The 26170-nt window shown below is 43.5% G+C and overlaps 1 protein-coding gene across 5 annotated transcripts in view; it reads right to left on the bottom strand.

Moving 5' to 3' along the window:
- Positions 1–3184: 3184 nt before the first annotated feature.
- Positions 3185–26170, bottom strand: part of PHACTR1 (phosphatase and actin regulator 1) — a 303617-nt gene continuing 280631 nt past the window's right edge. For all 5 annotated transcript variants that reach the window (XM_074899680.1, XM_074899683.1, XM_074899679.1 and 2 more), the window contains 4 exons: positions 22537–22598; positions 13729–13869; positions 10334–10410; positions 3185–8076 (listed from right to left, as the gene is read on the bottom strand). In XM_074899680.1, the coding sequence (XP_074755781.1) occupies positions 8061–8076; positions 10334–10410; positions 13729–13869; positions 22537–22598 (296 nt within the window). In that variant the 3' untranslated portion in view covers positions 3185–8060. The remainder of the gene's footprint in view (positions 8077–10333; positions 10411–13728; positions 13870–22536; positions 22599–26170) is intronic.

Genomic DNA, 26170 nt, shown 5'->3' with positions numbered 1-26170 from the left:
TGTGGATTTACGAGGGATACAGTTTATGCAGAAAACTTACCGAATTCCTAAAAGACTGAAAGTATGAATCTGGCTAACTTGGTCTCAGTTACTTTTTGGTGATGTCTGTTGAACATAATACCTTAGCTGAGACCTACTTCCTGGGAGAGCATAACAGCGATATGTGAGCTTTCAGTGTCCCCAGCACGTGATGATCAGGGTGAGGTTGAGGCAAGACACCTTTCAAGTCCTAACCTAGAGCAGAGTCCATTGTTTGGGAAGCCTTGGTCTGTGCCTCTAGCGATTGTATTCAGCCTGGAGTTTGGCATATGTGGCTAACAGTTGCTCTTTGACCTCTTCAACTAAGATACTGCAATAGTTGTAGTGTCCAGACGGGCAATTTCAGTGGGCAGTCCAAATTTGGTCATTTATCTACTGTGGGCTGCTAGTTCCTTACAGAGGTGGTTCTGAAGTTGCACATGGTTGAGCCTCCTACTGAACACCCTGGCTTAGTAATATGGGGAAGGCCTTCCCTTTGATATTTGTTTTGTTACCTCTGTGTCATTCAGGACTGTGGTAACAAGTCATTTGATGGTCATTTTTCGTGAGAAGCTTGAAAAGGAGATATTTTGTCTTTATATTATTTCTCCTTGACTGGCTGAGCATGTAACTACTTGCTGCATGCTTGTTTATACAGAACTAGGTGCTAAGAATGGTTTTTCGGTTGTGTTTTTTTTCCTTTTTTTCCCTGGAGATAATAGAAACAACACTGAAGCATTCACTTTGGAGAGTGAAACCTCCCCCTTCAAGCTCCCCCCTGTCAAATGTCTTCCCGGGCTTTGCAAACAAGAAAAATAAGCTTAATTTGGTCCTGTTCTCCCCTCAAGCGGTAGTACTTTCTCTTCAGAGAGTTTTAAGCAGTGCCACGCGTGTGTGCTGTCCCATGTTGCATGTACCAGTTCTTTTCCAGCTGACGTCCAAATGTGATGGAAGCTCCAGGCAAGAAAAGTAGTGCATGGCCACACTGTTGTTTTCAGACTTGGTTGCCTGGGAAACTTGATCTGAGGGGTGAAATGGGGGAGAGGAAGGTGATGTCAAAGCAGTCTTATGCTGTGCCTGCACTGAGGGCACTGAGCTCTTGGCCAGGCACTGCCAAGCAGCAGAGTGTGTTTGTGCATGTGTGGGGGGTGTGTGTGTGCATGCGTACACGCTGCTCAGCTGGTCTCCTGTCTGGCAGCCATGGGGCTTCCAGTGCCATTGTGGGATTTGCTCAGTGAGAGTAGCATGTTTCCCTTCCCCCCCCCCCCGCCAAATTAGGTGCCTTTACATTGGACCGAAGATCAGCTTTTGGGTGCATGTGGATGTGCGTATGGATCTAGCTTTTTACATTCTAAAACAGTTGCTAAACAGCTTTGTCTTCTGCCTCTCAGGGTTAATGTATTAGTGTGTGTAAAACTTAATCATCCAATAGATGTTAAAATATAGTTTGTTGTATCTTATGTCCTGTTAACAGGGAACGTTACAAGAGAGTGACTGCAGGGTGCACCTGCCTGCTGGCTCTTCCTGTGGGCCGACTCCTGTTTTTCTGAGGTGGTTTGGAGCATCTCGTCAAGGTAGCACAAACAGTATTGCTGAGCTGCTCATGGGGGGCTGCCTGTTTAATGGAGAATTGAATTTTTCAGCCCTCCTCCGTTTCCTGCCTGAGGACGGCATTAGATTGCAATTTGATGGCTAGTAATTACACGGCCTTTACTGAAGACACACGTCTATTTCCTCAGACCAGTTTTATGAAATGCTGCTGTTAAAACATAAAAACACAGCCCCTGTGCAGAGGTCTCAGTGCAAGACATTGGGCTGTGTGCTCATATTCCCTGTACAATGTATCCTCACCAACAGGTTTCTTCTTAGAGCACAGACATTACCATACGTAACCAGAACACTATACAATGCTGCTATAGAAGTCATAGGTAGTTGTGGGGGAAGGAGATCTTTAGCCAAAACCTAGGGAGGTTTCATTTATTTATCCAAACCTCACTGTATAGCTACAAGCTTGTTGGCTATCAGAATGGAACTATATACAAACAAGGGACTGTAAGGAGGTCAGCGAAAACCTACCCAAATGGAAACAAACAAAAAAGCCAGGTACCAGTTTTGATCATGTTGTGTCTCCCTATCAGCAATGGCAATGAGCAGAATTTGGTCAGTTGAAGTGTACAGACCTTTCATTTCTGTGTAACTGGAAGCGTCTGTGTGCATCAGGGGAGGGGAGCCTGACAGTTACAGTGAGGGTGCTGGGTGCCAGTGTTTCTTTCGGGTCAGAATTTTTGCACCATTAATTATGAAAACTAAACAGCCTAAGCACAGCTGTTACTTGCTGTACTTTCTGCAGAAGGCTAGTGAGACTGTTTGAAGGTACATACTTATTCTTGTGAAGAAGGTTTTTTTCCTCCCCTTTTCCTTACAGGGAAGCTGCAGCTTGTCACAACCTGAAATGCTGTGCAACTGCTGAAGCTACTCAGGGAAAAGAAAAGGCCTGGGGGTGGGGAGTGGGCGGGGGGAGATGAAAAGGTGATAGGGAAGTAGCTGGATGCGGGGGTATGGCTGCTCTGCTGAACAGCAATAGCTCTTGCTGGTACTACTCAGTGGCGTTTTCTCTAACTACAGGGTGTTGGCTGTTGGACAAAGACTTGTCAACGGGGAAGGGAGAGCAGAATCGGCAAATGCCGCACAGCGACCCCGGCAGTAGGCACTTGACAGAGCGTACTCTGTACCAAAAATGTGGTGAGAGGTGGGGTTTGGTTGTGTTTGTGGATGTGAGGTGCGCGTGTGTCTAGTGCAGACTGTTGGGTTTGTTCTTTACTAGCCTGGTGTTGGGCACAACTTCAGCAGCGGAGGTACCAGTCACCTTCCTTTGCACACCTTCGCTGAACCAGCTCACAGAGATGGCAGGAGTGGCTCAGCTGACACAACGTCCCATCTACCTGCTCTGGTAAGTGCCGCGCCTCTGCCTTGCTCCCCGCTGAGGTGTGGGCACACCGCGGGCACTCGCTGCGTCGCCGCAGCTGCCCGCCTGCCCTGCTGAGCCCGGCTGGCAGCAGGAGGGCCCGCAGCCCTGACTGCAGCCATTTGTTACCCTATCGGTCACTGGGACAGAGGGTGATAAAATACACGGGCACAGGAATGCTTTTTTTTCGAATTAATTTTTTTAAGAAACTGCATACATCAGAGACAAACAATAATTTAAATATCATGCAGTTTCAGTATGTACAAAAACTAGGACATAGATATCCAGTTTAATTTTTTTTCTAGTTATTTACATCATTTTCATACAGCCATAATCTGTTAAATTACAATACTGGAAGAGCACATATGATTGACAGCCACCACACTCACTCCTATACAAAGACAAACTATATACATACACTTGGATATCAACTGGAAAATGCAACTGGTGCAGGAGTAACTGGGACACACGGGAATGCAGGTAATGTGCCCGTTACCTCCTCTTTGTTTATAGAAGTTGTTCCAAGCTCAAGCAGACTGAACACCTGGGAAAAATAATTTGTCCCCCTTTTTCTTTCCTGATATTTTTATTAGCCTAGTCATCTCTCATGGCTATTTATATGAAGTGATTTTATTTGCAGGCACATTAGGGAGCCCCCGTTCACGTACAACTATGGGTTTCCATCTCACCCATCTGTTTTTATGAGTGCAGGCTTTCACTAGCTTGTTAGAAGTGCTCCCCCTCTGTTGGTTTACCGAGTTTCCACTGTACAGACAGCACTGTAGAAATAATGAAGGGTGAGTTTGGTGACTAGTTGCAGTGATGACAAAGTGCTGTGGTTACATATAAGTATTAGGCTGAAATATATTTGTGTAATGGGCTCACTAAGTTGTGTCAGTTAACATAAAATAGTTAGAAGTCTATTATATTCTTCCCCCCCCCCCCCTTCCTGCTCTTCTGATAATGTCTAGAGTGCACACCAGGAATTGTCTAAACACAAAAGCTGGCCTGAGCCCTGTCCCAGCAAACCTGCAGCCTGAAACTTTAGCTTGCAAGTACCTATCCAGCAGGGTGCGTGGTGGGGAAAGGCCACAACGCTGACCTTCCCTGTTAGTCATAAATACATCACCAGGTCCCTGCAGCCTGCAGGCTAAGATGTAGATGGGAGGGCAATGCCACCATTGTGCTTCCTCACTGTCACTTTTTTTCCGAACAATTAAAACTTTTGTCTAGACATTTTGGAATTGCTTTTCCAATCCCTGCTGCCTCCTCAGCTCCCCACTCTGGTTTCCACTTCAGCTTTCCATAGGCTGTAGAACAGATGTCATAGTACTTTCACATTTTAAGTATGAATAACCCATTGGGATTCAGTAGATTATAACCAAAATGTTGTTCTTTGACTCTAGAATATTCTCTCCATTACCAGCCCTGGAGATGGATGATGGGAATAGCCATTTTGTTCTGCGTTGATTTTCCCATTCTCTAAACTTTATGTAATTTCTTTGTTACTACTATTAATCTCCTCCTAATATGAATGAAGATGACTGGTGTGAACTACAATGTTAAGAGAGTCTTAGCAGGAAATGCCATTATTGTCCTGCGCATAATCCAGGTTGAAGGGGGGGAAATCATGACTGTTTGGTTTTTGATTCCCCCTTGCAACAGCAACTCCTTTGCTGTGATAGAGATGGCTTTCACAGATGAGAAAACAAGTGCTCAAGAAAACAGATTTAAAAAAAAAAAAAAAGGACTAGCTGTTCCCCAGTCTGCTTGCAATTTCCCATGGACACCAGCGGTGGGTGTGCAAACCGAGGATGTACTGCAGCGTTCAGGCACTGAAAGGTTGTTGAATAATGCCTTGCCAAAGGGTAACTTTGCAAAGTACCCAGACTCACTGAAGCGAAAACCAGATGAAGTGCCAGTTCTACGATGCTTACTGCAGTGCCAAACACTTTATATGGCTTCTTTCTCTCCCCTTTTCAGTGATAAGCTCTACCAGCAGTTTGGGAGAAATATGGCAGTTCTTCCACTGTGTCCTTCCACTTCTCCTCCTGCTCAGCCAGGAGTTAACATAATTAGGAAAAAAAAAAAAAGAAAAAAGAAAAAAAAAAAAAGGAAGAAGCATTGCTGCATGTAGCTGCCCTGGGGACCGCATGAATCCTGAGGCAGGCTGAGCATGACAACTTGCTGCACAGACAGCCTTGGGCCCAGCCAGGTGAAGGCAGGGTACTGGGGAATGTCCGGCTGTCAGCCAGGACTCTGCTGTTACGTGCCTCAACCAGTGCCCAAGGGTTTATTTAGGCTACCAGCCTGGCAGGCCTGGCTGTCACTGGGGTCCCTGCCCACGAGGGACAGTGGCAGTACCGAGTGACACCGCCCACAGACTGCCCATTGCCCTGGGACTAGCACTGACACACTGACAACAGACTCATGGTAGCAGTTGCTGCTTCCACCTCCTTCCTCTTCATTTTAATCATAAAATGAAAAAAAAAAAATCTCACCTTTTCCTCCCACCAGCCTGCTGAGTTCTGTGATGGTCACTGCTGCTCCTTAAATGGCCTACTTTCATGGTGAACCTCTAAGCTAACAATGGCAGGGCAGGTATGGGATCCATGCTGGGAACATGAGGGCTTGCTGCTCTTCAAAACAGCTGTGTTGCAGGGCGTTTTCCTAGTACTGTGTATGTGCAGTCAAAAGCACAGCATTTTGTTTTCCCTTTTTAAAGCTGTGATGCAGTCTTGTTACACGTGTATGTGAATGAATTTAAAAACATGAACCCCAGGTTTTCATGAAAATAACCCCAAAGCAGTGTATTCCTGGCTAGTAGGTAAGTGCTCTGTCTTTGCTGCACTGAGCGGATAGCATTGCACATTAAAGGCTTTCACTACTGATGAACTTGTATCTAAAGTGACTGCAAGCTGGTGATACAGGGGTCACTGGGCGTGTTTCTTCAGAAATCATCACCCAGTCTGGGATACCGCAAAAATGAGGCACCAGAAACCAGCTGGTTTTTGCTTTCATTTGTAGCATCTTCCATCCTGCAACAGCCAATTCTTAGTTAATAGCTAATAATCCACAGCATTGCAAGGACGGCCACACATGAGAATGAAAATGTTTGCTTGTCTCTGACAGAGAGCAAATCTGTGAGGTATTGAGTACCAACACTAAGCATAAATGGAGTGAGTCAGCCTCACTGCCAGTGTCACTTGGGCAGGATGGATGCTAGAGCAACTCCATGGGCTATGTGCAGGTCCTTTTGCTTTACTCCTGCGACCAAAGGAATGAGATGGAGGCCTGAGAAGAGGCAGGAGTGTTGGCACTATGCAGCATTGGCCATTAAATGCTCGGGTACAAGAGGCTTCTCAGCCCACAATCAGTGAAGGGCAACATTAGCATGGCATCAGGGGAGGTAGAGAGGGAGCACAGAAGAATGGATAGATACGTGGAAGACTGTGAGAAAGGAAAAAATAATAATAACAGAAATAACAATACTGTAGTAAAAAAACTTTGGCCTCTCTGTTCAACCTGTCAAAGCAAAATAGCTATTATGGAAGAAAAAAAGGTGTCATGAAGTAATAATCTAAAAGTCCTGACAATTTTGCTACAGTGCTTTGGGCCAATGGTCCAAAACATGGCATAATAGTTTCTTGCTAGAACTGGAAAGGAATCCAAGACAATGTTTGCCTCAACTTGCTGGCGTTACACTAGTTAAGGACTTTATTTTAGAAGGTGCTGGCCTTAGTTCAGAAAAGCACTTAAACGTGTTTCAGCTTCAGTTAAGCCTGTCAGACATGTTCTTGAATGCAGTGAGGCTGTTTGCATGCTTACGCAGTGTTACGCACACGCTTAAATTGGCAGGTAAACCAAGCCCAGAGTGACCAGCTCTCTGAGCTCTACTTTGTCAGTTTGTGTGTAAAACCACTATACTAAAAAGAAATTAAACCCAAAACATAACACCTCTGAATTGCTGTCCTTATACCTCAGCTGTGGGTACCAGTGATGAGTCCCACCATCCATACCAGTGCATCAGACTCCTTTTGTTAGGCCAGGTAACACAACCTGTCACACTTTTCTCAGTATGAGTTTAGGATCAGTTCTTGAAACACATGATATAAGAGAGGATAGACATCCCTCATCAGAGCCCAGTTCCTCCTGTCGTGTGTCCCTCTGCAGAGCTGGTGGGAATCCCAGCCTTTCTTGCTGCCAGGCATGCGCTGGCTCTCATACAGTCATGAGGCTTGGGTGTAAAAAACTACAAGCCGAGTGAATGCCATGCAGTGACCATGAAGAGATGGGTTTTGCTTGCTTGTTCTTAACATTCTTATCGCTTACTGCTGATGGGTTCACAATGGTGTTTAGAAAATTATACCTGAAAGAGATGAAAAATAAACAGTTGCTAGAATGGAACCAGCCTTCACTAGGGAGTCCTGTTCTTTACAGGTGATGCCATTTTCTGGTTGGGAGCTGAACAGTGCCTATTGACTGGCCATAAACTTTTCCAGGGAAAGAAATGCTTTTCTAGTCAGATGATATTCACAGATGGGCTGGCCTGTTTTGCTCCTTCACAATCCTCATAAGGTGCTTGCAGCCTGAAAGGAGTGTTTGGTATAAGTGCTTTAGTGCTGTAGGTGCTCATCTTTTGGAGACTTCACGCAGGCCAGTGACTCCTTGAACACCATCTCAGGGCTCTCTAGAGTTGATGACAGAGGCTTGTCAGGATGAGGGGTGCCTGAAGACGAAATGGATGCACCGCCAGCTGGGCTTGAACATGTATGGCAAATCCACATGCCGGGAAAGTCTTATACATAGATGCCAAGTCTTGGCATGATTCCCACCAGGGGTATTTTCTGTTATTGAAGCTTGAACCAGCAGGTCTGATGATGCTGCAGTACCCATCACATGTAAATACAATTCTCCTGGGTTTTTTTATATTTATTTTTCTACTTTTTTTTTTTTTTTAAAAAGGCAGTTCAGAAGATTTACATTGTACGTAACAGAGAAGTGAGTAATACCAGCACTTATGGTTCCTTTTAGTTATGTTTTGAAGATGGCATAGTAGTCAGGTAGAATTGAACTGCTACGGTCTGTGAAACCTAAAAGCCAAGGGAAAACAGAATAGTAAGAGAATCACATGAGTATTATACATAAAAAAAATGGAGAACTAATTGCTACAACTAGGCAGCTTGATTCCTGCAGCACTGGCATTGGCTATGCTGGCACTGTGGACCCAGAACAGACATTCACACTTCTCTGATCCTCAACAGATTTGCAGTTCATAGGCATAAGCAGCTTGCATCAAAATACACCAAAGACACTAACAGGCTTTGGGTCCATCCTATCCGATCCCTGAGTGAGTTATTAGCTAGTCCTCTTTCAGACCACATCATGCTTGATTCCACAAAAATTGTCTGGTTTAGACAAACCTTATGCTTTTCAACCAGAAAGATTTACTTACAATTCAAGCATGATTATTTCTTAATGTCAGAAGCTAAAGAGACAAGTAGAGCTTAAATGGCCACCCTTCCTGCAAGTACACCCTGTGTCGGAAGGCCAGGGTTTGTCAGCTCTGCAAATATATTTTTTTATTAAGCTCTGATTTTTCACTCTATCATGACTTAATTAATGTGTCCCACTAGTAAAGCACCACACATTCTTTGCTCAGCTCATGCCTCTGCTTAATGACATGAATAGCTCATTACCTTGCTAATGATTTTATAATGGTGATTTATCTAAGTTTGTTTAAGGGAATTACTCTACTTTGTCTAAGTGTGCCTCCTTCAAGTGCATACATCCTGAAGCCACTTGTCTAACCAGTAAGTCCTGCTCAACTTCAGACAAACTCTTACTCCAATTTCTATTATATTAGCTCTACCTCTGAGTATGCCTGGCCCACACTTAGTGAGTCAAAGCTACTCAGTGGCTTTCAAATAAAAACTGAGTCACCTCATAGGGTCACTGCTTACCCCAACATTGGAAGAGAAGCAAAATACTGCCCAGAAACCTGCGAAAGCCAAGCAACTCAAGAGACTGCCAGAAAACTAAACCAGTCTCTGTGTGGGATGCTAAAGACCTCATGGAAATCAATGGAGCTCTCTGTGGAGCTCAACTCCTTGTAGCAACACCCCCTTTAAAACAGTCTTATCCTTTCTAAATTTGTCATCGCTATCCTGGAGGAGTGAGCCAAATGTCCCTCAAAGGCTCAGTCACTGGGGTCAACAGATCTAGGCCAACTGCACCCCCTAAAGCTTCTTTCAGACCTTGTGGCTCAAAAGCAGCTGGCTTGTCTCTAGCAGCACTCCGTTATTACAAACCCCAGTGCAACCATCCTAGCACGTGCTAAGAAGTAGAAGGGAGATTGTTTCTGCAAGGGAATAGATGCATAATACATACAGTGAATTTTAATATAATTATTAATTTATACACATAAAAATGCCCTAATGCAAAATTTATTTTGCCTTAAGCTTTTCTGTATTTTTCTTAAAAGTGTGAACTGCATTTTTTATGAGCACCTAGCTGATGAACGTATTAATATGAGGGCAGTGCCAGTTTTGCACCAGATCTCACTGTCACTTGTCTTCAATACCTAGCACTTGTCTTTAATGTTTAACAATGAGTGGGGGGTTAATGTTGATTTGTAAAGGCCTGACTTCAGCTGAAATGCCAGGAGTTCAGCTCATCTCAGCATCAAAGCCAGAGCAGACTCAGCACAGGCTGTGTGAGGGGACGTGCCCTGACCTCCCAGCATGCCTTGCCCGAGCCTGTCAGAAAGGAGGGCTGTTAGTTTGGGGTCATGGATAATTCATTTGATCTCTACCTTTTTAACTAAAAAAAGCCTAGGCATGTAAAAAAATAGTGGTTCTCTTATAATGCCAAACTTGCTATTTCCCCACTGCACCGCCTATGGCAGGACACGGAGGACAGGACTGAGAGATCTGTGTGTGGGACGTGCATAGTGTGGAACAGCCGTAAGGCTCTGTGGGGTTTCAGTGTACATGTGTTTGTCCCTTGCTATGTGCTGGCTCTACGAGAGTTTCCTGTCCTTCTTCAGACACCAACACTATTAACTTTTGCTATCAGAAGAACAGACATACAGCCAAAGCACGATGATTTGAAAAATAAAATTAAAGGAGGTTACACTTTATTAAACAGACGGCACGTGCCTGCACACCACCACATAATGGGGCAGCACGAGTTCATCTGTGCGAGTTCCTTTTACAGCCTGTAATTCTAAATGTTGTCTAGACCTCATGGTGTGTTCAGTGGGTGATGGAGAAACAGCTGCTCGGTTGTTTTTTTTTTTTGAAAACAACAGTATTCGCTGATAGTATTAAAAAATTAATCTCAGCTTACCTTGTTAGATGCCTACTTAATTCATGGACTTCCATTTCAGTGCTTTTAAATTCATTAAGCTCTTTCCGAATGGCTGCCTGCAAAGGACAAATAAACTCATAAATGTATAAAAAAGAGAGATCAAAATAAGTTCACTTTGTTCTCAAAACAGTGTATTAAAAGTGAAGCAGATAGCTAACATTATCAGAGAGAGAAAGAAAAACATAAAAAAGACTTTAAAATGTGAAAAGGAACAGAGATAAACATGTTCTAAATCACATAAAGGGAAAAGATAAATCCTTTGGTGGAATGGCTTGATTTGAAAATGCATCATAGACAATGCAGATACAGAACCAGTTCTGGCTTATTATGTAAACACTTTCATGTACAAAATCCAAATTAGGTAAGCATGAGAAAAAAAACGTGCACCACAGTTTCTCAAACACTGCGATTGGTTTCAGAGCTGGGCTGTGAGTAAACTCCACCTGGATCCTGACAGACTCATGTGAGATGTCTCCTGCCTTTATGCAGTCCTGAATTTCCTTGCGTGAAGTTGCCTAAAGTGGCTGAGCTTACTTGGAGGAAAAGAGGGATGCCTGGCTCCCTACCCTCCTCTCCACCTTGGGCTGTGCCCCTCTCCTTCCTCCTCCCTTCTGACCTGGCTGTGGCATTTGCTGAACCGATTCAGTGTACTAATCCAGCAGAAAACTAGCCACAGATAGTTGTATTCAGCACCAGGAGACCCAGTTACCTACAGCTGCTGCAGTTTGTCCAGGAGGGAGAATATGGAGTGACTGGCAAGAAGAGAAATATGTAAGAGTTAAAAAAAGAAGAAGGGGTGACTAGGAGGGACTCAGCTTTGTGGTGGAGCAGGTTCTCAGAAGAACTGGCTTAAGTCCCACACCCAAAGTCATGAATTCTGACAGCCCTGTGACAACTGCAGCTCACAAGTGGGCCTTGCCATGAGCATTTGGAGAGGACGTACAAGGTGGCTGCTGGGGCCAAATGCTCCCATGGGTCCAAGGTGTGTGGCTGCAGCCTTTCTGCATGATGCTGAAATTGGCATCAGCGGCTGCAAATGGCTCCAGTCAGTGGTACTCATGTCTGTCAGGAATTTTTCTTCATGAAGGAAATCTAGTGCAAGCCTGAAACAGGGCTTTTGCAACAGTCACTGATAGAGTCACCTTTGCCTTGACAAGCCCTAAGCAATAGATTTTGTGAGTGTGATCTATAGAAAAGGCCCCTTGTGCCCTTTCTGCAGAGCTTTGCTTCTTTATTTACCTTAGAAATATCTGTCAGGCTCTGCCTCCATCTATCAGGACAGAGCAGTAGCTATGCAGCAACTCAAGGGCCTACCTTCAGCAGACCAATTTGCTGCTTAAGTGACTGTGAAGGAGGCCACATGGGCTGCTGACTCTCGCAAGGTCTGAAATCTATTCCCGCCTGCATCTTTCAGCTGTTGGAGAGATTTAGAAGTGTCCTTTTTATTCCAGTAACAGTCAGACTTGGTAAAGACAAAGTCAGGCTGAAGGCAGTTCCCTACATCCAGCACACAGAGCAAGATTTACTGACAGAGAAGTCCGTTACTAAAATCTGTTTTCTGCAATAAATCTATCCTGTGCTGACCGACGAAGAGAGTTATTGAATCAAAACTCTGGAAGAAAGTAATCTTTTACAGGATGTTGCAGTTTTGTCAGGCATTTCAGAGTTGCTTCCAGTTTGTCTGGTTATTTGTTACAAAAACAGTGGACAGAGTGGGGGGGGAAAAGCAGGTCATCTGAAATCAGAATACCACCCGTATGACCCAGCTCCCCCCAAAAATATATGTGCTTCCTTATGCCGTAAGGGGCATTAACATTAGAATGACAAACATTTGTTCTTCTCCTGCTTTGCTTAGAAAAGGCTCATTTGGAGAACATAAGCCCTTTGCTCAGTGTACTGACTTTGCAAACACAGTATAAAAAAGAAAACGTGGCCTCAAAGTGCTTTGCCTTAATACTGAATTCTTTACTAGGCTATGTTTAATAGTGGTATTTAATACTTGTTCTTTTCACAGGATGAGAAAGGACCTCTCTGCACACCAAATCTTCTCCTTTCCAGCTCAAGTCTCTCCATGCCTTTAATCTCAGACAGGGATCTCTCAAAGGCTGTGGAACCAGTTGGAGATTTATTCTCTCCCTCATCTACCAATTGGGAGAATATAACTAAGCCAGTTGAATAAGATCTTGTCCAACGTGGTGAGGTAAAATGGGAAAAGCTGATTTAACCCAGTATATTATGGTCTGTGGACAGTCCAGAGGAAGTTTTTCTTTTTTATTCAGATCAGTTTATGCTACAATAACTTATCCAAAGCTAAACTGGAAAAGCCCTCTGTCAAGGAGAAAACCAGTGGTCACAAAACTATACAAGTCCTCTGGTTAAATTATAAAGTAGCAAGGGCTGCCCCTTCCTCTGTGAATAAACCCAAGAGCACCATAAATGAGTGGCAAGTCAATAATCCTGCTCCTGTCTCTAAACACTGGACATCATGGGCTCCATCGTTGTTTGACTCCCACAGCAAAGAAAGTCAGGTACCTCAAAGTCTTTAAAATCACATGGGCATCACAGAGCAACTAAAGCATGGCAGTCACTGATCAGCCTCATAGTCCTCTTTGTTTTCAGCGGCCATAAAATGTTTAAGTCTTCCTCCTGAGGCACCATTAAGACCCTTAGGATGTGACTGATGTAATTTTCCAGCAATTTAACCCCTCTGCCACCAGTGCCGACACCACAGACACCGCTTGATGAAGGTCCATCAGTGCCCTCAGTACCAAACGTGCAGCTTTCCTCTATCTGCAGGGCTCATGCGATTTCAGTTTAGTGCTTAAAATACTCTGAGGAACGGGGCAGAAATCATCAGTAAAGGCCCCTGTTGTAACACACTAGTGAGAAGTTATCTGGCTTCAGTGGGACGGAGGTGCCTTTGCCAGTTGTGACCTGCTGCCATTTTTGCACCCAGGCCTGCTCAGTTCTGGCACAGCAATTCTTGCTGTCCCACTGCTCTGCTACATCTTGCAGGAATTCTCAGCTGGCAGCATTATGTGTCAAGACCAAAACCAACCAACCAACAAACAAGGTGGCTGCCATCGAGACCTTTCCTCAAAGGGCTTGATATTTTCTCCTCTCTGTTTAAGTGGTATAAATGCTGCTAGGCTTGCTCCTGCATTCCACACCTATAGGAGCCTTCTTGCCAAAGATTTATGACTCAAAATAACAAACCTTGGGAATGGGAAGAAGCCACAGGTGTGCTGGGAAGGGATGTCAGGTGGAGGTTTATTCCGTGATGGCCATGGGACCTGTGGGACCTGAGGGATGCTGTTTGCTGTGACATGCTCTAGCTTTTCAGATCATTGCTCTCCCAAAGTTGTTCCACTTACTTTGTCAGCAGCTGTGAGTCGTGTCCAGGGTTTGTCTGCCCTCCTGTCGTAGTCCTGCGCGTCTGCCACTTCTACATAGTCACTGAAGCGGATGAGGATCTTCCTCTCACGTAGCTCTTCTACTGTAGGCCTTTGACTCAGCTGCAGGTTTGAGGAAGGAGTGGAGAAAGACATCAGAACTTTGCTTTTTCCCTGCACAGTGCTGCTTGGGGATTTTTTTTACTACAACCATCATTATGATAATAAGAGGATTCAGACATTCCCAGTACCGTTGTTTTTATCAATCTTTCACAGAATTGCTACTTGGAAGATAACCTCTCGTTAATAGTGCCTTGAGTATCATCCCACCCTGCTGCCGGAGCAGCCCACTGATGTTTGGGAAGCAACTGTGACCGGAGATCCCAATCCCTGGCTGACGTTGATCAACCATGGCAGAAGTGAGATGTAATGCAAGAAAGTCTCCTAGTGCACCAATGTCTCAGGAAGAGATGAAGACCATAACACAACTTTAGAACTACCCGCACAGGCTGTACGCTCCCCAGCCTGGAGCTGCTGCGTGTGCTTACGTGCCGCCTGGGAAGAGTCAGGCAAAGGCACTGAGCTGCTTGTGCCCTGAATTATGTGCAAAAAGTGTCAAATGACTTTTCTTACCATTCTGATACTCTGTAGACTTGTCCTTACCTCCAGAAAAGGCAGGCAGGATGATGACTAGTGCTCATTAAACTTTTCACTGTATGCTGCAGCTCTATTTTGTGTCACAGCCTATTTGACTTTTAACCGTTTACATTGCGTACTACAAGCCAAAAAAAAAAATTGCAAGGGTGGATTGTATCATGTCAAGAAATCATCTTCATTATTTCAAAGCATTTCTTTCAAATTCCACAGCAGATTATGCATCCACAGTCAAAACTTTCCTCTCAAATTAGAAACAGTAGCATGCTGGTAGTCCACCTATCGTGTAGCTAGTTACGTGGCTGGGGATAGGAATTGGCTTTCAGGGACCAATTCTCCTTGGATGCACAGCATGCTGGTTAATCTCAAAAGCAATTACAAAACTGTTTCTGAAGAAGGTGCTATATATATATATACATGTGGCTGTAGGTTAGCTGCAAAAGTTTCACGATTGGAGTGGAACATTTGCAATCATGATATATCAGGAAAAATAATATCCTGATAACAATTAGCTACACAGTATATCATACTATTCCCACTCACTAGAAATAGGTGTGATTTGCAATACTTCACCCTTGTGAATAGTGAAAGGTCTAAATATTTCATAAAATGCCTAAGACTCTATTCTGCAAAGTTACTTAGGCTCCGGAATCCTGACATGCACTTCCACCTTTGTCCCAAATTAAGTGTCTCAGTTCCTTACATTTCATCTTCCAGGGAGAATTATCATTCAAAACAGCCAGGATGCTAAGTGGAGGGTGAAAAATCCACTTTTCTCCAGCATTTGGGTGCTGACGCAAGATAGCTCCATTGCCCCATCCTGCCTCTGGCTTTAAATCCCTGTGTGCTTGTTCCTGGCATGGATGGTTGCCTCTCTCTTCTCTTTTTAGAAACATGGTTGTGATAGGAGGTGACAGTGGGGCTTACACCAATTAGCCCTGAGCATGCATTCACAAACTGGGTTCAAACACCTTTTGTAGAGAGTCTGCAGAGCTGCACTAGTGTCCTGTCTATGAGATGCTCAGGAGGACAGGAATCAAGTTCTGCCCTGTCTGGCTGCAGCCCAGCCATTTTGCACCCACCAAAGGCAGAGAAATCACAGAAAGGAAGTGTAGCCGGTAGCACAGCTCCGCACTCTGCTATGTAATGCTCTTGCCTAGGACAGCTGGCATCAGTCAAGTCACAGCTCAGCAGTTCATCTGTTGTCTCCAAAGCCATTTTAGGGTAAATGACAATGTTTAATAGGGGGAAAAGCTCCTTGCTGGTTTGAAAAAGAACAACTTCTCATCATCTAAATATTGCAAAGATCTTAAAACTATAGTTTTCTCAGCACTACCTTCTGTGGAACACATTAAGTTTCCTAGGGTGAACTGCTCTGCGTGTGGGTGTCACACAACATTCCTCCAATTTCTTCCAAAAGCTTCTCACCACACATTCAGGCCAGCCATGTTCAGGTCAGCCAAAGAGCATGTATGCAGTGAGGTTAGCAAGAAACATGCCTTTCTGAACTCAAGACTACATTTTCTGGGACCTTTTTTTAAAAAAACAAAATACATCCACAGTAGGCATCAAGTTTTTAGCTTTTTTCAGACAACAGGATAAATGTATCTCTGAGCTAGAGTACCATGTCAGAAAAGCCAGAGGGCACAATGAAGTAGATCGAAACATGTATAGATTTAAAAATGTTATTTTTCATTCTAACGGAACAGAATTGCCTCTTCAGCCTGCATCCCTGATACCTACACCTAAGTCATCTGCAAGGCAAATACATGCTGCAATTAGTAGACAGGCTTTTAACAAAAGCTATACCACGCTTCGAGCATAATCACAGTCACACCATGAGTGAGGCTTCTCTCTGTCCTGCAACTCATCTTGAATGCGATTTCAAATTGGTAGGTTTTTCTAGCAACCCTAGTACTAGGAACAACAGCTGATACATTATCATTCAGATAGCACAGCAGAGTTTTGCTTCGGATTATTTAAAATCTAACCCCTGACTATGGGAATAGAGAATCTTTATGCTGAAATAATATTATGACTACACCTAAAAAATTCAAATATAAAGGCAAGCCTCCATCTCTACTTGCATCCAGTGCTTCTTTTCTCACAACAATATGAATTAAGGATGAATCACCAATATTACCTGTGCATTTCTCAGCTTTTATCATTTTAGGACATAGCCTAAATGTTGTTTTTCAGATTACAGTGGAATTTTTTGAAAAATACAATGTCTTATTACCTGGAGTATGATGACACCAAAATATGAAATCCTGTGAATTAAACTCTGTGTTTCTAAGTGGCTATAAGGGAAGCAGCAATTCCTACAAGCTTTCCAAGCTGAAAGGGGACTTTTAAAAAATGACTGGCTCTATTTCACAGCTTCTGTCAGGGTCTTGATATTAGTCAGCTTTCATGGTTGTGCTAATCGAAGTGATTAGCAAGTTTGTACAAAGGAGAAGGTGGCTGTTGATACACTGAAACGTGCTGTGCCAGGCTGTTGTCTAGTTGGTGTCAAGAAGACAAGAGCATCAAGTGCCACAGAGGTGGTAGTCCTTCTGCTGGCAATGTGAATTCATTGCTGGTGTTTACCTCAATGCTGCACTGGGTCTTAAACAGCTAATCTGGCTTCCTTGGTGTGCTGGGTGCTTGAATGAAGCAAACCCAAATCAAAGAAATGATCATAAATGTTAAGGGTCACGTGATGAAATGAGACACATCTGAGGTAAGTTCTTATGTTTGCAAATGCACAAAAATCAAATGAGGTGCATCACCTGCACATTTTATAGCACTGAAACTCACTGCGACCCTTTAGTGGGTGTGAACAATGGTGCACTGAATTATATGTGAAAATATTTCAATATTTCATAAGCACGTCGATGTTAATGTGCATTTTTCATTCTTAGATGACAACGTAAGACAGACTAAAACCTGCTTCTTCTCTTCCTCTGAAGTCATACAACTATTACTGTGTATTATTTTTAGAAGCCCTGCCTTTGCTTCAGAAACTGACAACCAGTGCAATTTCAGGTACTTATACACCCCACAGAGCACTTGGAACAACAGAAGCACAGAGACTGGGCAACAAGCTCAAGGTGACCCAGGACACCTGGGGCAGAGCTATGAACAGAAAAAAGATGCACTGACTCTTGTGCCAGTGCCCTGGCTGTGAAAGAGTCCTGAAATCCACAGCCTGTAGCATATAGTTCATGTGTAGCCATAAATCTACATATATTTACATACATAAATCTACATATATTTACATCTATAAACACACACACACAAAATATATTCAGTAGATTTAACTAAAGTGCCAATCTAATCATACTAAATGTAAAGAGAGGGACAACCACACCAAGTGGTTTTCTAAAAGCAATTAATTAAAGCTACATTATTGGAATGGCTCACAAACTCCCCTGCCTCTTTCGCATGCCATTGCAGAGACTTCTTGTGAGCTGCTAAGCATGAGGGTCTCTCAGTATGTCTGGGCTACCCAGCACCCTCAACTCTTAAACAGCTGGGGAAACAGCTTTGCAGGGCAGACTCTAAGTGGCTCCACTGTAGGTGTCAGTTCAATGTTTGTTCACGCTGAGGGCACAGCTCACCTGAGATCTCACCTGGGAGTTTATTTTTATGACCTGTGAGCTGCGGTCTCTCGGGTCAAAACCGGTTAACGCTACGCAATCCTTCTTGGGCAACACCTGTGAGTGAGCGCTGCTTCTTCAAACAGGCAGAAAGAACAGGGCACGTTCAAAACTACAGTAAAGGACGTGGTCAAGGACACGATGCGACTGCCTGCACAAGGTGGTGGTGCTCCGAGCTGGGGGAAAGGGATCTTACTCACTGAGCTGGACCTTGTTTTACTTACTTCTGTCAAATGTCAAAGGGATGTGCACGTGTGTGTCTGGACTTTTTCTGGGTTTGCCACCTGGGCATACACATTTCTATTTACCTATTTGTGAATATTTGAGAGCTGAGGGAGCAGGATAACTTTATGGTGAGTGACCTTGTTATGCGAATGTGAACCAGGACAAAAATCCCTTTTGAAGTAAACGGATTGTATTAATGCAAAAGCAGTGTAAATGAGGACAGCACCTCTCATGTCTTGTCACGGGAGGTCAAGTTTTCCTCTGTATCACTGGAGATAAAAATGGGCACGTTTCAAGCTTTGACACTAAGCCAATTTGCAAGGGGCGGTTTAACACAACCCCCTTTGTTCTTGGCATGGGAAATGAAGCAAACCCAAGCACCATCACCAAGTAAAGTGGAGCGGGATGCACTCTTGCCAGTCTGGTCTTGGGATTTAGTCAAATCCAAAATGCTGAGTTTGCTCCACTTCAGTCACAATGAAGCTTGTTGTCTTGTCACTCCATCACTGCCTGCTTTGTAACCTCGTTAAAATGTTATGGTTGTTATTTAAGGAAGAAGCCAAAGTGAAAAATTACAGATCCTAACTGGCAGTGCACACAACTTCCTCTCTCCTTTGCTCCCCACCTTTTGTGGTAGAACATAGGAGCAGGGTGTGATGAAAATGCCCTGAAGACCTTTCCCTCTGACTATAAATGCAGTTTATCCAAATTAGCCACTAACCTTTTTTCTTTTCTGACCTTTCCCCTCCCCCTCTGCCTCCCTCTCACCTCCTTCTGATGAGTCCCACCTCTCTCAAGGTTCATTATTTTGAAGAGCCTCTGCTGATGCAAGCCAGCAGAGGTCAATTAAAGAAAAGATTGAACAGTGAGACATTTCCCAGTGAGGCATCAGTGAATGGAGAGTTTAAGTTGTTCCAGGGCAGGAATTTAATGGGAATAAATATTTCAAATTATTGCATGGATTTTAAGAAACAGTCACACCTTATCATTTTGGTTGTTAATATTACAGTTACAAGATTTTTAGTTTTGGAGCAAAACCTCCAGGAAAAATTAGCTATTAACAATGGGATATAGGAAGCAGTAAATAGCTCTGGGAAATGGGGAGCATGATGCTATTTGAGAGAAGAGAAGGTAGAAAAAGTTTTATTCCTCTTTGCAAGTGATTTGTAACGTGTTCTGTTAATCCAGGCTACGATTTTCTCTCTGTAACGGAAATCCTCAGGGGAAGTTCAGGTTTGTGTTAATTGCTTCGTGCTTGGCCAAATTCACTGCAGTTCAGAGATGACAGATTCTTAGTAGTAATTCCTAGGGGACCAGTTTTCCTTGTGGAGAGGACCTGCTTGCAACACTTCTCCCAGAGGGCCTCTGCATGTTAATATTCCTGGAATGGGCTTGTGGGCCAAGACCAGTGCTCAGAAAAAAACCCTTCCTAATCCTCATGTCCCTCCACACAAATGAGGCAAGTCCATGCACCCAGCACTGCTCGGTGCTCCCTGAGGGGCAGGGAGAGGGAGCACAGGGATGATGGATGTGCAGAACCCATCCACGGGCATCTCAGGTGACAGGCAAATACGCTTCACCTCTCCTTTCTCGGGCAGAAGGGACTCGAGCTACAGAGAAACTGTACCAAACAGCATTTGCCTTCATTTTGTTCTTTGAATGGCAGCTATTCCCTGTCTCCGGTTAATATGCAGTTACATGAGTCTGAGAGGATGAAAAGTGCTTAAAGGGGCAGCGCTATAAGTGACTATAAGTCACCTGATTCAAAAATTTTTTTTTTTAGAAATTGCCTGTCCAGATGATGAATTCAACTGGATATTTATTGCTGACTTTAATAAGGCACCTAGACCTAGCAAGGTAATTACTTATTACAGCACATCATGTTACAACTTATCATCATAATACTGTAACAAAATGTCAGCACTGAAGGAATTTTAAGAACAGCTTTTTAATGGATGAAGTGGGTTGTTCCCTTGGAGTTGGAATGATGCCACCAAAAAAATCAGCGTCAGTAGCAGTTTCTATAGTGCAAGGTCAAAAGTCTTGTCAGCGGCTTCTGCAGAACCCCCTTCCCTTCTTATTACCAACTACACGTGGTTATGAGGAGGCAACGCGACATACTTTCCTTATGTTGAGTCTACCCTGTGGGCATGTGCGTGCATTAAAACTCAGTGCAAACAGAAAGGTCTGCTGGGCAAAACACTTGCCATGCTCAATTAAACTTCTGCTTGATCTGAGGTTTAACACTGTTTGGTAATAAGACTTCAGTACAAATCGACAGAAGGAGTCTGCCACTCTGCTGCAGACACAATGGCACATCTGGGACATGCTCATGAAAGACAGAGCTGGAGAATAACAACAATTTTTGCAGGATTCGCTAGGTGGTTGGCATTTCTAGTTGTTATCTATCCACTTGCACATTTTATTCACTTCTTTTCTCTAGTGATTTCTGAGCTTTTATGACAATACATTTGGTAGGCAAGAACAAAATTTGTTGTTAGACCAGGCCTGTGGTTCTTTCGTTAAAATGACATGTCACTAGAACAATTTACAACAGTTTAAAAGGATGACTGAAGTCAAACCATGCTAAATCATGTTGCTACCAACCTCACAAATGTCGGGGAGAAAAGTCTTTACTAGGGAAGAAGCTAAAAAAGGCTAAAAGGAATGTGAGTGAGAACAGGGGTATGAACATTAAAGAACCGACTGCCAGGGGCTCAGACTGATGCTGCTCTCACTGTTGTTCCTACTTAGAAGTGCAAATAAGACAAAGAAAGGCATCTCATAGAAAACTGCTGAGGTTTCAGGGAGCAGACACTGCTGCGATGCTATAGCAGCCTGGGTGTTTTAGCTGAGCATGTGGCTGTGGCCTCTGCCTGCAGCAGACAATTCATGTGCTTTGTACCTTTTGTACAAAATAGCGGAGGATGGGAACCGTGCGGCGATAACACTGGCTGAGTTAGCAAGTCCTCACTTCTTAGGCAGCAGACTGGGCAAGGGTATCTTTGCTTTTTATCTATTACAGCCGTTCATCAAATGGCATCAAGTTTTGAATTGGATTCCTGTATGAGTTTACCCTTCAATGTACAGGGAAATCGAAAGCCTGGTAAAACGGTATTTCTAGCCTTTCTGCAGAGCATGTCCCATGAAACATCTGCAATGCAGTTAGGATCTTTTCTTTCAGGCAGTGCTACAAGGGGATGTGAGACCATCCCGTCCATTGTTGTCAGGAATGTAAGTGTTTTAAAAATAATATTACAGCTCTCTGGGCCACAATCTTAGCTCCTGCAAACAACAGCAGTATCCCCCCGTTGGTGACCGAGAACTATGCTGATTTATGTGAGCTGAGAATAAGGCATGAGATTTTTAACCACGAAAGCAAGCAATTCAGTTCTTTCCATGTATATTTACAGCCCTTTCCTTGTCATTATTTATATTATGAAAGCTTGTGATCACATAGGTCAAAAAAACGAAGCCACCTAAAAACGTACAGGGATGGATTGGTGCTGCTTCACAAGCATGTGAGTTTTTAGGGGGCTTTCTCCACCTCTGGAGACAGGAAATATGTCAGTGATGAAATAAAGTTTATCTGCAGTAACAGGATGGATTGTTGGCTATGTATGTTGGGGCATCTGTAGACATTTACACCAGCTGTGAAACTGAATGTGTGTATCTGAAATGATTGTTCTTCTGTTACAAGAGTAAATGACTTTCAAATGGGAGGAAAACCAAGACCAAACTATGCTGTTTTACTCATCCTTCACTGCCAGTACAAGATTGGTTTTTGCACTATACGCCATTTTGCAAGTACTTGTCTCTATTTAGTTTAAATGTCTCAAGTGACAATTTCCCTTTCCAGAACAAGTTTATTTCCCAGTTTTATGCTTTTTTTTTTTTTTTAGGTGGAATTTTCAAACGGAATCAGCATTGTTTTAACTTTGCTCTTTTGGTAATGGCTGCAGAGGCCATGACATTTACAGGGAGCAGGGTTAAACCAATGCTAGGCTTTCTATCCGTCACTGTTCCAAGCTCCTTTGGTTATTAAGACTAGATCTTCTTTTGTCCTGTTTCAAAATGTTACCAGCAATAGACTGCAAAGTGGTTCCCTTCACTCTCTGTGGACTTACACCCTGTAACATTGGTGATTTGTTTTAAAGATTTAAGACTTGTTTTCACACTCCACTTTTGAAAATGATGCTGAGGAAAAGGAAAAAGGCAAGCAACTGTGCAGCAGGGAGAAAGTTACAGTAGTGTCATAATTGCTTCTCACCTTACGTGTTAATCTTCTCTTTATCTCTCGTTTTTCCTCCTGCTCCTCTTGCTCGTTCCGGGCTGTAAAAGATTTACAAGGATCTCAGGCTGTGGACTCATTAGGCATGCACAGCATGCAACAAAATAAGCCTCTCCATCAGTTTCAGGACCTCTCTGATGCACAGCATGTCCCTCTGGGGATGGTGAACTTCCTCGATCCGTAGCTACCGCACTTCTTCACACACTTCATAAAACATCTACAGCCTCCTTCCTTTTCCTGTGTTGGCACCTCTTCAGGTGTGTCACTTTCTAGAAGGGCCAGGCAGTGAGCCAGCTCTTCAGAAACTCTTATCTCCCTGCCCACAGGCCCAGTGGCCTCAGGGGTTTCAGCTACAACAGAGTTGGATTCTGTGAGGCTGCAAGGTCAATGATTGGAAAAGAAAGACATGCTTTTTTTTTTTTTTTTCATCTACAGAATAATTTCTCACAGCTATTCTTTGGAGAGAAAGGAAAAAAATAAATCAGAATAGTGCTGCTAGGCAAAATCCACAACATCCCATGACCTGAGGAAAGTAAGGAGGGAGTCCTTCCATCATGTGCCTTCACAGCATCACACTGGAGCATAAAAGCACATCCCAGGGCAATTCACTTTCAACATTAAGCCTAAAGATCACATGTTACAAGTTCTTACCAGGGTAAGGCTCAATCATTATCCATCAAGAGGACAATAACATTTGAGTACACTAACTCTTCTCAAACTTAGGAGCAGGCTGTCGTGCATGTCTTTGCAGTGAACTTTACTCAAAGTCACTAAAAGCCCAGGTTTCTAGGTACTCGGCTCCTCCACCAGTTAGGATCCATTTCCCCTGCTCTACAGCTGAACTGCTCCTTACTCCAGTCACACTTGCGCATAACAGATGAGAGCAAACAGAATTCATCAGCTTTTCCAACAAGTACCCTGTGCCCCTGGTGTGATCTGGTTTTCACTCAAATAGGACTAGCTCAGGTAGGAGTAATTCTCTGCAGGGGAGATTATGGAACTCAAAAGCCAGTATGGGATAGGTAGCTTGATTTAAAATGTCCAACTTTGGACTGAATTAAAACCAAGGCGGAATCCCACATTCCTCTCTGCTGATCCCATGGGAGAAGCAGGCACCTCTGGCAGAGTGGCAGTAACAAACTGCCAGCCGTAACTTCTTCAGCCATGAGAGCACAGGTCAGCACTCCCACTAACCAACTGGGACAAGGCAAAAATAATATAAGCAGGTCCTAACCCAATGGAAGTCTGCCCACCGTGGAGCAGATGCAACATTTCAAACCAGTGCATTCAAAACTGGGGCTTTCTCCACACAGAAATAGGCGCTAAGGTTCAGAGAGCACAGAAATGTCTCAGCAGGTGAGGAGGGCTCAGCTGGCAGCCAGTTTCTTGCTGCCCAGGACAGTAGAGCTGACAGGTCTATCACAACTGCTCACTGACATCTCTACCAAAGTGGACAAAGACCCAGTCAATGTTTTTTGATGTTTTACAATGCGCTTCTGATCTTTAAATGTCATTTTACCAAAAATACTGTTTACATTTTCAGGAGAAAGTAAACTGATACTAGAATAAAAAGAACAGAAAACATCAGGGAGACACAAATGGCTTTTTAAATAATAACTGGAATACATACACTGGTAAATATCTTTTTCCCTTTCCAGTGGTTCCTGTCCCTACTGGGCTGGGTTCTCTTTTAGCAATTGCTTCTCTAGACTTTTAATTCTTCCCTTTGTGTCTCAAATTTGGAGGAGCTGGTCCTGCAAATGCCTACTTTCAGGAACAGAGCCACTAATAAATCCTTGTAAGATTAAGCCAGAGAAACACAGCGCTAAGCAGAGCCCACACAGAGTCAGGGTAGAACTGCAAGCAGCCAAGAAGCTATGTATAAAACTTAGTTATGGGCATTCATTTTTGTACTTGGCATACAACATCTTTCTTTTCTCCTCACTTCTCAGCCCAGCTATCCACCTTCAGAGACAGCCAGGCAAGCTGAAGACCTCAGTCAGGTAAAAGCTGGGAATTAGAAATACATTCTCCTCCGAGACCAGAAAGTGAGTTTGTTTTAGCTATTTCTTTAAAGTTAATTAAGTCATGCCAATCTTATGAAGCTCCAAAAAACCGTTGCTTTATTTTATCTTATGTGTTCAGGAGATGATCTGTTTCTCTAGACCTGAGCGTGTGAGGGTGGGTGTGTGTGGGTGAGATTTTCAGGCCTCATTTCTGTGCCAGTGTGAAATGTCCCTCAGTTCAGTCTGAGACCCTCAGTGCCTACCTAACCATCATTTTTGTCAGGAATTCATGCAACCCTGAAGGTGCCAGGCTGTCAGCTGAACTACTTGCATCCATCTGAGAAGTGGCACAGGGGTGGTGCATGAAGGGAACCAAGGCATCCTACCTCATAAACATGGCCAGCAAGTATTAACTGCAAAAAGTATTCTTTAGTCTTCATGCTAACTCTGAAGGTCTGGCCTCCCCTCCCACTACATGCCTTTGACTTAAATAAGAGTCAATGAATTGGGTACACTTCAGTGAAGGACCCTTCAAGCACCAGTGTCCCTGTTCTCTGTTTCTTTGCTGTGGCTGCTGTCATCTTACAGCTGTTACCAGCAAATAGTGGAACTTGTACAATGGATGCTTTGCCCTTGTAATTCAATAAAGATGACCATCTCATAATTACTGCAGCAGCATGAAGCTCGGAAGGTATCGCTTCATATATAAAGACTAGCTATCCCACCACATTTTGCCTCATTTCTTCTGTCAGAATGGGCAATAATGTGGTTACACGTATAACAGGAACATCATGGTACCAGACATGACAATTGCATTAAGGACATTTCAGTTCTAACTGCAGAGAAAATCCTATTTAGTCTACTTGGGAGCTTGGTGAGTTTTCTTTTTTTTGTTTGCGTGTGTATGTGCATGCTCTGGACTGGGCTTTTGCAAATTGATTGACCCGCTTATGAAGAGGATTTACACTCTTTTCATTATTGCTTCCCATGTCTCTTTTCCTCTAGGCTCCATTAAATTTATTTTAATTCTCCTTCTCCTAAGTCTAAGGAAAGGACACAAAGTGATGTACAAACCAGACACTATTTATATTTACTTGTTTATGGGTGGAGCATTTTATGCTTTCTTTTTTTAAAATTATGTAACTATTTTATTTTTTTGTTCCTTTCCTGCTGTGCTTCACCAACAGTTGGGATGCCTTGGAAATACATTATTTCTTCCTGTAATTATAAAGTTGTTTGTCTACCAAGACACACATGTTTTGGAGCAGATCTGTGCTTAGGAACCAAGCTACAAAAATTTCATTTAGGAAACACAATATAGTTCTGGATTTAGGGTAGTATTTTCAAATGCATCCATGTCATTTAAGAGCCTTTATTCAATTAAAAAAGAAACTAATGTGACTCGGGGAATAATTCCTCTGAAATTTAAGACACCTTCAGGTTGCTACGTGACTGCTGCACTTAGCCACATGACCTTTAGGAATCTCTGCAAGGCACACAGCGCTGTAGGGGTAGCCTCTCTGCCAATGCTGGTTCAAACCCTGCTACCAAAGCAGCTGCCCGAGACCCGCACCCTCCCCCCTCACCAGTGCCAGGGTGGTGTTTAC

This window comes from Athene noctua, chromosome 2 (assembly GCF_965140245.1).
Source record: "Athene noctua chromosome 2, bAthNoc1.hap1.1, whole genome shotgun sequence".
Classification (NCBI taxonomy): Eukaryota; Metazoa; Chordata; class Aves; order Strigiformes; family Strigidae; genus Athene; species Athene noctua.
Note: the sequence above shows the minus strand (reverse complement) of the source record. Positions and strands in the feature narration are given on the sequence as shown.